At 41.8% G+C, this 12663-nt stretch overlaps 1 protein-coding gene across 4 annotated transcripts in view; it reads left to right on the top strand.

The window, feature by feature from the left end:
* HEATR1 (HEAT repeat containing 1) overlaps positions 1-12663 on the top strand; it is a 47719-nt gene that overhangs the window by 26892 nt on the left and 8164 nt on the right. For all 4 annotated transcript variants that reach the window (XM_024761453.1, XM_024761456.1, XM_024761454.1 and 1 more), the window contains 12 exons: positions 144-275; positions 1388-1488; positions 1660-1803; positions 2906-3024; positions 3120-3241; positions 4773-4901; positions 6373-6603; positions 7360-7486; positions 8911-9071; positions 11599-11645; positions 11749-11872; positions 12433-12573. In XM_024761453.1, coding sequence (XP_024617221.1) covers positions 144-275; positions 1388-1488; positions 1660-1803; positions 2906-3024; positions 3120-3241; positions 4773-4901; positions 6373-6603; positions 7360-7486; positions 8911-9071; positions 11599-11645; positions 11749-11872; positions 12433-12573 — 1578 coding nt within the window. The remainder of the gene's footprint in view (positions 1-143; positions 276-1387; positions 1489-1659; positions 1804-2905; positions 3025-3119; positions 3242-4772; positions 4902-6372; positions 6604-7359; positions 7487-8910; positions 9072-11598; positions 11646-11748; positions 11873-12432; positions 12574-12663) is intronic.

The raw sequence follows: 12663 nt of genomic DNA on the forward strand, positions 1-12663 counted from the left end.
TTTGCAAAACTGAATGATGTACATGAGTCATTTAAACTGACGAAATGGAGACCAGTTTCACATTGTAAAAGAGAATGATAGAAAGATCATGTTTGGAATTGAAGTTCGTTCATTTATCTCAATTGCCTTTTTTCTGCCTCTAGATTACGAAGCCGTTTTTTGCAGCTATTTCAGATGAAAAGGTTCAGCAGAAGCTTTTGTGCACATTGTTTGATTTATTGGTGAACTGTAAAAGCTCACATTGTGCTCAGACTGTTAGCAGTGTTTTTAAAGGGGTAAGTTGCAAACTTCCTGCCATTTGTTTATTGATGTTTACTCTCTTCCAAGTAATACCATGTTTAAGTTTCCTCCATTTTATAATGCTTTTAGGAAGTCAGATGTTCCCATTAACCAGAATCATGGAAAAGGAAGTCATAGAGAAAGTGCAAAATCAACGTTATAAGTCTTCATCATTATTTTATTATTATTATTTTTTGTGGTACGCGGGCCTCTCACTGCTGTGGCCTCTCCCGTTGCGGAGCACAGGCTCCGGACGCGCAGGCTCAGTGGCCATGGCTCACGGGCCCAGGCGCTCCACGGCATGTGGGATCCTCCCGGACCAGGGCACGAACCCGTGTCCCCTGCATTGGCAGGCGGACTCCCAACCACTGTGCCACCAGGGAAACCCCATCATTATTTTTATTGTGTGAAATAATTATAGTTTTGAACACATAGGGTGTATGTTAGTTTGGATCTTACTCATATTAGGGAGCATCTCCCTCTTACACAAGAACAGGAATGAATGGTGGCTTCATGTTCAGCTGGGTCGTAGATTATTCTGCTTGATTTAAATAGCTGTTTAATGACATATAGAATGGAATTGAGAATCTGCTCATTGGTTTATATGTATATTGAAACCTAGCTGTAGATCAGAATAACCACCTAGTTACTTAGTGTTTTGCTTTGTTGTGCTTTTTTAGGAAAATACTTTCACAAAAATAGATAATAGTGTGGTAAAGTCTTAGTATCCAGATTCTGCAGTTTTCAGAATTTTAACATAATTACTTAGATGTCTAAGATGAGTTAAGTGGAACAAATTAAGGCACAGAGCAGTGTACATAATATGCTCCTCTGTGAGTGTGTGTATGTGTGTGTGTGTGTGTGTGTCTGTGTCTGTCTGTCTGTCTGTGTTTAATCTTTATAGAGCTGTTGGTATATGGAAAATTTCCCAAACAATACATAAGAAATTGTCAGTGATATTTGCCTTTGGGCATTGGACTGGGCTCTAGGGTTGTAGGGGGACAAAGTGGACAGAAACATGTTCATTGTATCTGTTTGAATCAACGTAAACTGCTCTAATTTTAACCCATGGAATCCTGTCATCACCCATTCTTCCTTCATATTCCAGATTTCCGTTAACGCTGAACAAGTCAGAATAGAACTGGAGCCACCAGATAAAACTAAGTCCTTAGGCACAATTCAGCAAACAAGGAGGCAGAAAATGCAGAAGTAAGAGCTATGAATGCAGTGAGAACACGGTTGTCCCCCAGGCCTTGGATGTTTTGGAACCATTGTGATTTTTTGATACCCATCAATTGGGTATAATCGGATACAGTCATTTTTACTTATTAGCGTTGATAATGTTTACTCTTCTAACTTTTTGTCTTGTCTGTTTCCCAGAAAATCACAAGATCTAGAATCTGTTCAGGAAGTTGGAGGTTCTTACTGGCAAAGAGCAACCCTCATCCTAGAATTACTGCAGCACAAAAAGAAACTCAAAAGTCCTCAGATATTAATACCAACTCTTTTTAACCTGCTGTCAAGGTAATGACACTTGCCTTTGATCTGTGAGAGAATGAGATTCTCATTCTTGCCCATCTTATTTTATTTAACATTCTCTTTTCACATTCACTTCTTCCTTAGCTAGTCTGTAAAAGAGAGCAAGTTGAATACTATAGTTGAAAGATTTAAAGAATGATTATAGGAACCCGTTGCGAGGGCCCGAAACTAACCTTCATCCTGTATTACGTAATAAATGAGTGCTTTCTCCAGCCTACTTTCCTTCCTCACTTTCAACACCATGTCCCCGGGGGCATCATTACTTGTATTTAAGGATATAGTGTGACACCCGCTATATTTTTCAGGTGTGCGTTATTAGATAGCTGTAGTGTATGCATTGCATCGCGGATGTGTGCTCTCATCCAAAAAGAAAGTAATTCTCAAGGTTGTCCTCTAAGGAGATTTAAAATAGGTTGATGGAAGGTGCGATAGAGAGGAGAGGTAATGTGACATAACTGCCTGCCTGCACTAGAAGAATCAGAGTTGGAAATCTTACGTCATGTTTATAGACTTGATGTTTTTTGGTTTTTTTAATAAGGTTATTTATTTATTTTTGGCTGCATTTGGTCTTTGTTGCTGCTTGCAGGCTTCCTGTAGATGTGGCAAGCAGGGGCTCTAGGCACGTGAGCTTCAGTAGTTGTGGCATGCGGGCTCAGTAGTTGTGGCTTGTGGGCTTTAGAGCGCAGGCTCTAGACTTGATTTTTTTTTGTTTTTTGTTTTTTTTTTGCGGTCCGCGGGCCTCTCACTGTTGTGGCCTCTCCCGCTGCGGAGCACAGGCTCCGGACGCGCAGGCTCAGCGGCCATGGCTCACGGGCCTAGCCGCTCCGCGGCATGTGGGATCTTCCCGGACCAGGGCACGAACCCGTGTCCCCTGCATCGGCAGGCGGACTCTCAACCACTGCGCCACCAGGGAAGCCCTAGATTTGATGTTTAAATAATGTTAATATTTTATTAACATTAAACGTTTAATGGTTTATTTTAAATTAAATGTTTATTTAATATGTGTTCTGGACAGTGGTCATTAATGCAGCACTGAAATTGTACAACTCTTTCATTTCCCATCATTTCTCTTCTGGGCATCCTGAAGGTGTTTAGAGCCTTTGCCACCAGAGCAGGGAAGTATGGAATACACCAAACAGTTAATTCTAAGTTGTTTGCTTAACATCTGCCAAAAACTCTCTCCAGATGGCGGCAAAATACCAAAAGGTGTGTAATTTGTTGGAAGGAAAGGGGGGAAGGATTATCTACTCTGAGTATGAATGTACCTACCACTTAGAGATTTTTTATTTCTCGCCCTGTAGATGTTCTCGATGAGGAGAAGTTCAACGTGGAATTGATAGTTCAGTGCATCCGCGTTTCTGAGATGCCTCAGACCCATCACCATGCCCTTTTACTTTTGGGTACTGTTGCTGGAATATTTCCTGTAAGTGTTAATGATTTAAGACTTAAGCAGATATTTTTTTCCGTGGAAATGCGTAGGCCTGCACTCTTCTGAATTCAGTGGACATTTTGGATCTTACAGCACTGAGGGACTCTTGGCCCTGTTTCTTTAATAGCTGAGACAGTAAGCTGGTTGATCTTGCTCAGCTTTGGTTCCCCTTTTTGTGAAGTGGAGAATAATAGTAACCTTCTTCGTAGGATTGTTGTGAGAATGGGATTGGATAATTTACTGTTAGCACTTCGCAAGTGCTAGGTGCAATGTAGCTACCCAATAAGCGGTGGTATTAGTGTTATTTGGAAAAAATCCCGTGAATCCTCAGGTAATCCTCACACAGCTTTCACAGTGACTTAAAATTAATTTGATTATAAAGTACCTCAGTTAAAGAAATTGTGTTCCTTATAGAAATACATCATTTAAAAACTTTTGAAGAGATTGAAATTATTTTCATGTAGGGGATTTAGGTCAGATGTACTTAACCTGGAGTTGGTTCTCCATGACCTTTAGCGGGTCTCTTGATCTACTAAAATCATATGCAAGATTTAATGTGTATGGGGTTTTTTTTCCCCTTGGTGTAGAGTCAGTAGATCTCAAAGGGGTTGATAATCCAGAACAAATTAAGAATCGTTGCTATTTTTTTTTGTTTTTATTGAAATATAGTTCGTATGCCATATGAACATATAGTTAAATGCCACCCATTTAAAGTATACGGTTCATTGGTTTTACTTTATTCACAAAATTGTACAATCATCACCATTATGTACCTCCTAAATGTTTTCCTCAACCCCAGAAAGAAACCCCGTATGCATTAGCATTCACTGCCTGTTTCCTTTACCACCAGCAACCCTGATCTACCTTCCCTATCCTAGACGTTTCCTGTAATGGAATCTTATAATACGTGGCCATTTTTGTGTCTGTTTTGCACTTCATGTAACGTTTCCAAGGTTCATCCGTTTTGAAGCTTGAATCAGTATTCTTTTTATGGCTGGATAATATACCATTGTACGTGTATACCACATTTTGTTTATCATTAGTTTACGGACATTCAAGTTGTTTCCACTTTTTGGCTGTTAACAGTTACGCTGCTGTGAACACTCGTATAGGAGATTTTATGTGAATGTGTTTTCAGTATTTTCAATAGGAGTGGAATTGCTGGGTCATATGCCAACTTAACTTTCTGAGAAACTGTCAGACTATTTGCCAGAGCGTCTGTACCATTTTGTACCCACCAAGCAGTGTCTGAGGGTTCTATGTCCCCACTCCCTCACAGCTGTTATTGTCTTATTATAGTCATCCTAGTGGGTATGAAGTGGTGTCTTCTGATTTGGATTTTGCATTTTCTTAATAATTGATATTGATCATCTTTTCATGTGCTTATTGACCGTTTATTTGTGGAGAAATGTCTGCAAATCCTTTGCCTATTTTTAATTTGAGTTCTTTTTATTGCTGATTTTAATGAATCTTGATACTTGATGTGCTTAAAATGGAAAATATGGAAAAATGTGTTTTCTTTCAGGATAAAGTTCTACACAACATCATGTCTATTTTTACATTTATGGGAGCCAGTGTGATGCGTCTAGATGATACTTACAGTTTTCAAGTTATTAACAAGACAGTGAAAATGGTAATTCCAGCACTTATGCAGGTAATTCCAGCACTTATTCCACCATCATGGGTGTTATTTTTCTGATTTTTAAGATTTTACATAGAATGAAATTCAAGTAGTGGTAAATACATGACATGAAAAGCCTTTCTGAAATGCTCAGGTATTTATGCCCGTTAAATTTTAAAGTGGTGACGCTAAGGGGTACTCTTGGAAATAATGTCTTTTCCAGAAATACCTATAAACATGCCGAGCTGGTTCTGCTGTACTGCCAGGGTATAACTATACAAGTGCCTTAACATTCCTCTGACAAAGTGCATTTACATTTACTGTGTATCTCAGGACATTGCGTCAGTTCAATAAGACCCCGGTGTAGGTCGATGAAATAGGAAGTTTTAGAGCAAATGTGTTAACATACAATTCAACAAACATTTACCAAGCATTCCCTTGAGAGCTCAGTACGCAAAGAGATGAGTGAGACCTGGTCTCTGCCGGACTAGTCTCGGCAAGGAGTGAAGACTTTGAAACTAAAAAGTAGCCTTGAACATGAATGGGCATGGCTGTCCACTTGCGTTTTCTGTTTACCCCCACTGTTGTCACTGTCTTTCCTCATGCTATTGACCATTTCAGCGATGACCATACCCAGCACCTCCTCCTTTTAATCTTGGTACAAGGTTGGTATTCTCTGTCCAGCAAGTTGGCCACTACAGGAGACGTATATAAAAAGGAAAATAACGATATGCGTTAATATGGTATATGCCAGTGGTATTTGATAAACGCTGAAGAGTTCAGGATAGGGGAAGGTCCACGTGGGCCAGGATGACCACACAGACTTTATTAAGGACTGGACTTTGAATGGGTCTGAAGAGGAGATAGGATTTGCCCCCTGAAAGGGCAGGCAGTCCCTGTCTGCGCAGGCAGTGGTGTGCGCAGAGTGTGTGAGGGACGTGGAGAGCCGAAGCGGGTGGAAGTAGGGGCACCGGGCTAGCCATTCGTGCAGGTGTTTGTTCCTTCATCCTTTCATCCGTTAGGCTGTTATCTTCTGAGCACCCACACCAGGTGGTTTGAACTTTATTCTGAAAGCAGCAGGGAGCTGATGGCCTTGCCACACTCTGCTTTTCAGATTAAACCGTTCTTCTCGAGGCACAACTCAAATCCTGCTTGGTTTTTGCAGGACGGCCCGAGAGCAGCCTTGCTCTCAGGGCCCGTCTTTGGCATCTGCCATCTAGTGCCTCCTGTTACCTTTTCACAAGTGTATTGTGTCGCGTGGAGATGATACATCTCCTTTGGGGAAGTGCTCACGCCATGCACTTTGTAGTCCCCTCAGTGCCACAGAGTGCTGAGGACATAATCTATATATGCTCCTTGAATACTTACCGATTGGTCTTTGATTGTTAGAATTCCTTTGATAACTTTTTCGGGGCACATCTGAAGGCCTTTTCGTGTCTGCTTATAGCTTGTCTCTCGGAGGGTTATTTGCGTCTACTCAGTGTCCCTGCTTGCTGTCCTGCAGTCTGATGGTGGCGACTCTGCAGAAGTCACGAGGAACGTGGAGGGCATCGTGGTCAAGATCATGAACGTGTTTGTGGACGCGCTGCCCCACGTGCCCGAGCACAGGCGCCTGCCTGTCCTCGTCCAGCTTGTTGGCACCCTGGGCGCAGAGAGATTCCTCTGGGTTCTCCTCCTCCTGCTGTTTGAACAGTATGTCACCAAAACAGTGCTGGTGGCTGCCTTCGGAGAAAAGGTCAGAGCGTAGGGCGCGGTGACAAGAAAAAACGGGGGGTGTTTCACACAGATTTTGTGTTACTTTCCACTTTAAACGTGGGGCTGGTGATGCCTAGTGTGCGCTACTTAACAGTGTGTGCGCAGAAGGGCTTTCAAAGGTGTTTCTAGCATTCTTTGAAATTGCTTCCAGAGCCTGAGGCACTGAATACCCTCCGGAGCAACAGGGCTTCTCCTGAGAGTGACTTGACTTTTCTAAGAAACTAGGCTGGTGCCATGCTGGGTGGGTGTATTTTAATTAAGCCCCAAAGAGTACAGCTGTACAGGAATTAAGCTGTCTCCTGAACATGGTGTTGAAGGCATTTTAGGGGGCAGGGGAGGAGGGTCGGTGTCACTGAAGTCACTGAGATGCAGGTGACAGTTTTGAAGAGAGATGAGGGCAGAAGTTACACGTCCAGGGCTGTTTTTAAATGGCTTCTTAGACGTGGGATCCAGGAATAGATCTAGAGTCTACTCCAAGTAAAGTAATATGTTCATTTCTGCCAGATATCATAATGCAGTTTATCCTGGAATTATGCCTCATAATTCTCATAAATCGGCTTTTTTATGTAAGAAGCTCAGTACCTGATTCCTCTGGTCATACACGTGACCATAAGGAACAGCGTGGAGTGGCTTTCTGTGCGAAGAAGTACTTTTGAAACGTTTCCCTTATTTGTACTTACTAAGTAACATAAATTGGAGAGGTACAGTTTATGACCTACTTCTCTCCTCTACACAGGATGCTGTTTTAGAGGCAGACACTGAATTTTGGATTTCAGTCTGTTGTGAATTTACTGTCCAGCATCAGATCCAAAGCTTGATGAATATCCTTGAGTACTTAATGAAGCTGCCAGAGGAAAAAGAAGGTGGGCATTAAGTCCGATGTTAATTACTGTTTAATCTGGAAGCTTGAGAGAGGCAGAAGGCAGCTTGTCTTCAGAACCCATGGTGCGTCCTTAGAAGGATTTTTTAAAGTTAGTAATTTTTATTCGAGTATACGGTTGTTACCTTCTCAAATGTTGATGGAAAACAGTAAGTGGGATTTCTGCTTGCCGTTCCTAACACGCTGACTTTCAGACCTCTGTGCCTCTTTGTGGGCTGTGGAGTGTTCCAAGTGTCTGGGATGAATTGATGGTAAAGTGACAGCAAGTTAGCAGCATCTTATTAGCTGTATCTTAGTTTCCCCTTAAAATGCGAAGCTTTTTTTTTTGTTTTTTGTCCTCGCTGTGCGGCTTGAGGGATCTTAGTTCCCCAACCAGGGACTGAACCTGGGCCACGGCAGTGAAAGCGCGGAGTCCTAACCACTGGCCCGCCAGGGAGTTCCCGTGAAGACCTTTATAAGAAGAAAAATAAAGCAGGTACCACAGCAGTGGTAACTAAATATGAAAATTTTATCACATAGGGGTCTTGAAGAAAATTCCGCTAATTACAGCACCAGTGAGGTTGGCTTAAGAAAGGGCTGACGTGTTGACTGTTCTTAGTTCTCTGCCTTTGGAGCAGAACAGTGAGGTACATTAGAAAGAAGGGTCTGAAGACTCCGCAGGGACTGTTGTCTGGGTGACCGGCCGTTTACCTTGTCTGCCCTGCTTGGCCGGGTTTGGGAGGGACAGAGCTGGGAGGCGCCGGTGAGCTGTGTGTGGTGACGTGCTGAGGACGAAGCCTTCATTCTGAGTCACTCTCTAGGACAGTGGTTTTTAAATGGCCCACCATGGACCCCCAGCCATGGCACCCCAACCCCTTTCATATTTGATACATTTGAATGTGGGATTGTACAGAGTTTTAGGACAGACATCTGCAGCTTTTAGAGTTGAATGTTGAAGGCAAGGGATGACCCTCCTTTAGTCTGTTGTGGGCCATCAAAGTAAATGTCTCTGCAGCTTTGGAAGTGGGGCATGGAGCCAGTTCAGACTCCTTTTGCAGTATCTTTGTCTTCTATTTATTTGTCTCAGTTACCTTATTTTTTGTTTGTTTGGTTTTGTCTTACATACTCTATTCTCAGGGCTGTTTGGGTACTTTCTTGGTAAATATACTCCTATCTTTCACTGATGTAGAAGAGGAAAAACTGGGTATAACAAATTATATATACACATTCATATGTATAATAATATACATATTGTATATTATGTGTATAACAGAGTAACAGATTTCTCTCTCAAAATTGTATGAATTTGAATGTGGGATTCAAATTTGAATTCAAATTCAAATTACCCTGCTCATTATGTCTGTATCTGTATACCAAAGAATCAGGTCGAAGATGAGTGAGGTCACTTGTTTTGTTGCTCTTTTTCAGAAACCCTTCCCACATCAGTATCTTACAAGAGCGAATCACAAGAAGATATGCTACAGGTTTTTAACATAGATGCTCACACTAGCAAGCAACTGCGGCATTTTAAATTTTTGTCAGTGTCCTTCATGTCTCAGCTCCTGGCTTCCAATAATTTTATCAGAAAGGTGAGCTGTTCTTTAAATGTGTTTGCTTTTTCTGAAGGAACTGTGTTTCAGGCTAGTAAAAACAGCTCGGCAAGTGTCTCATGAAAACGTGAGGCATGCCTGTAATAGAAACAGGTAGTGCTCTTCACCTCAACATGAACACCCGTTGGGCACGATCTACTAAGACTGTATATACGTAAACCCTGTGGCTCAGCAGTTCTGTTCTCAAGTGGTATATACCCGCAGAAGTGTGTGAACATGTGTACCAAAAGACATCGACAAGAATGTTCGTGGTAGCATTGTTCATGGTGCCCAGAACTGGCCACAACCCAAGTGTCCATCATCAGTGGAGTGGACAGAGCGTCTCGTCATAGCTGGACGTGGGTGCACCTCAGTGACACACAGCTATCTGGTGACTCATCAGCATAACATCGAAGGAGAGAAGGCAGACACAGAGCGGTGCATCCTGTGATCCCGGTTGTATGAAGTTCAGAAACAGGCAAAGCACGCCTGTGGTTTTAGACCTAACAACAGTGTCTATCTTTGGGAAGGAGGAAAGGGCAGGGTCAAGTAGGGGAAGGACTCTGAGGTGCTGATAACATGCTGTTTCTTTACCCAAATATAGTGAGCTCTACACACATGATTTGTGCACCTTTCTGTTTGTGTGCTAAACTTTAAATTAGAGAGAAAGAAGGAAATACAGAAACAAAATGAAGAAATAAAGAAACAGAAAGGAGGATCCAGGGTCATGACCAGGAACGTAAGAATGGCTGAGCATTTAAATATCTGTATTCTGTTTCTGTTATAATGCATGAACAGATCCGGGGGAGACCTATGATCATTGAAATATTTAGAGAAAGAATTTAGTGAATCCAGCGCTTATTCGTGATTTCAGAAAAATAATCCTCACCACTGTGAGATGGACAGAACTCCTCAGCCTGATAAAGACATCCGTCAGAAGCCTGTGGTTTGCAGCACACTTCATGATGACACATGTGCCTGTTAAAGTCTGGAACAAAGGCGCCCTCGGTCACTATTCCTACTCAGCAAAAGAAATGAAGTGTAAGAATCAGAAAGAAAGAGACTTGATGAACTTGTAGAACTGGGAGTTAGCTCAGCAAGCTCACTTGAGAGTGATCAGCGTAGACATTGCTCTGTGTCCAGCAGGCTTGCCGAGGACGGCGGTGCTTCCCAAGCACGCGGGCGGGTCAGTGTGACTGGACATCAGGCGGACACACCCATGCGATGTAAGAAACGTGCTCCATGGCTGGTAGCACCGCATGGCAGTGGGGCGAGAAAAAGGTCCAAGAACTAGAGCTGGCACGGTCTGTTTTCCAAGTGGGGGGAAGAAAGACTGATCTTACATATAAACAAAAGACAGTTTTAGGTGGATTAAAAACTTCAGTGTGAAAAGAATTACTTAGCACTTTGAGAAGAAAACCAAGGGAAAAACATCGTTGTACCTGGAGGGTGGAAAAGAATTTCTTAAGAACTTGAACCAAAAGCCACCATAAACAATGAAAAGAAAGCCACAGACTAAAAGAAGGGTATTGCTATTTATAAATCAAGAAGCATCTGTTTCTGTTAGGACAACTGGCAAAGAATATGAATTCATTGAAGAGGAATCACAAATGGCCAATGTGACAAAACAACCTCCCTAGTAAGAAGGAAAATTCAGATTATAGAGGATACCACCATGATGTTGTCAAACTGGCAGGAAGTTTAAAGTTGTTAATACAAGAAGTGGCAAGGCTGGGGGGACACAGTCATTTTTGTACAGTGATGGGTAGCAGGAGTTGGTACAGCCACTTCAGAAAGTGCGGGGCAGTGTCCATTCAAAGTGAAGATGCTCACCCCTGCTATCTAGCAGTTTCCTTTCTCTACGAAAACTTGCCTAGATGCTCAAGGAGAAAGGTTCTTTTTTAGCACTGTTACTAACGGGGGGGAAAAAAGGGCCATAAAACTAAATATCTACCAAGAGAGGTGAATGAATAAATAAGTCGTGGTACATGGAGAGGAATACTGTGTGCAGTTAAAACGAATGAACTAGAACAACATAAGTTACCATAGATAGATCTCAAAAATCTAATATAATCAAGAAAGCATGTTGCCAGCTGATATGTACTGTTTGATAACATTCAGCCACAGATTCAAGTTTGTGGGGCTTGGGGTGGAAGGAGATTGGGATTAGGGAACGATACAGAGGGGACTACAGCTGTGTCCTTAAGTTTAATATCTAAAATTAGATATGGGCTAACGAAAGATTAGCACTTTAGAAAACTAATAGGTGTTAATCGTTTGCTGTATTTTTCTGAATCTTTGTAGTACTTTACAGATAGTATGAATATCTATAGAATGTAATCAAAATAAGTGAAAAGACTAATTAAATTAAGGGAAATGGAGTTATTACAGTATGACGGGGTGATCTGGACCTGATTAACTTGTAATGTCAGAAAACACTGGGGAGTGAGTTGGTCGGTCTCCGATGTTTCATTGCATTTCAAATGATTTTTCATCATCGGCTGTCATATTGTTCTTTAAAATTTAGGTAGTTGAAAGTGGTGGTCCTCAGGTGTTGACAGGCCTTGAACAGAGGTATGTTACTTTTTAAAATTCGTATTTGGAAATAATTTCAAACTTTTAATCAAAAAGCTGGAAGAATAGCACACAAGACTCTTACGAGTCTCCTGTGTTTCAGGTTGCTAGAAATGGTTCTTGGCTACATTAATGCTGTAGCACAGTCCATGGAAAGAAACGCAGACAAGCTCACTGGGAAGTTTTGGCGAGCACTCCTCAGTAAAGCTTATGACATGCTGGACAAGGTGGGTGTTTATTTCTCCCTGTCTTCTGTGTTTTGTTGCTGTTCTATGTCACCGTAAAGTTATTTAACAGAAAGTTTTACTTTAAGAGTAAACTTAGCAAATAGCTTAACAGAAGGCAGCCCAGATTTTTCTTGGAAAAGAATCTCTTGATGACTGGAGATCATTTTATCTGGAAAACAGTTGTTTCCCTACCAATTATGAGAACATGTGCCTCAGTAAATATGATGCTTTAAATATTGATTCATGTCCCGCTATATAATGTTCGCTCAGTGGAGCTTCTAGTTCATCAGTAAAATCACTGGCCAAGACCACTGTTTAAGATCCAGCTGGATTGCTTAGCTCCATGGCATTGAGCCGTTCACTTAGTGTGAGCATCCTTTTGTTGTTGTTTGATAAATGTGGTTAGTAATGCCTCCCTAAAAGGTTAGTCTAACAACTAGATAGTGAAAATGCCTCGCACCTAGAAGGTGTGCAGCGAATGGAAGTCTGTCTTAAATGAGTCATCTTCCCTTTTGTATTTTTTATTTTCCTTTTTTGTTAAATGTAAAACTGCTGTGTAGGTCAATGCCTTGCTGCCCACAGAAACCTTCATCCCTGTGATCAGAGGGCTGCTGGAGAACCCACTGCCCTCTGTTCGCCGGAAAGCTTTGGATCTTTTGAACAACAAATTACAGCAGAAAACCTCCTGGAAGAAGAAAATTGTAAGTGAAGACTGTGCTACAGACCCATTTCCCATTCTTTGCTTTATCAGAGCTGCATTTAACTGCTTGAAGTTTCTCCAGTGGTACAAT

Source organism: Neophocaena asiaeorientalis, unplaced genomic scaffold, assembly GCF_003031525.2.
Source record: "Neophocaena asiaeorientalis asiaeorientalis breed wild unplaced genomic scaffold, Neophocaena_asiaeorientalis_V1.1 scaffold166, whole genome shotgun sequence".
In the NCBI taxonomy this organism is placed as follows: domain Eukaryota; kingdom Metazoa; phylum Chordata; class Mammalia; order Artiodactyla; family Phocoenidae; genus Neophocaena; species Neophocaena asiaeorientalis.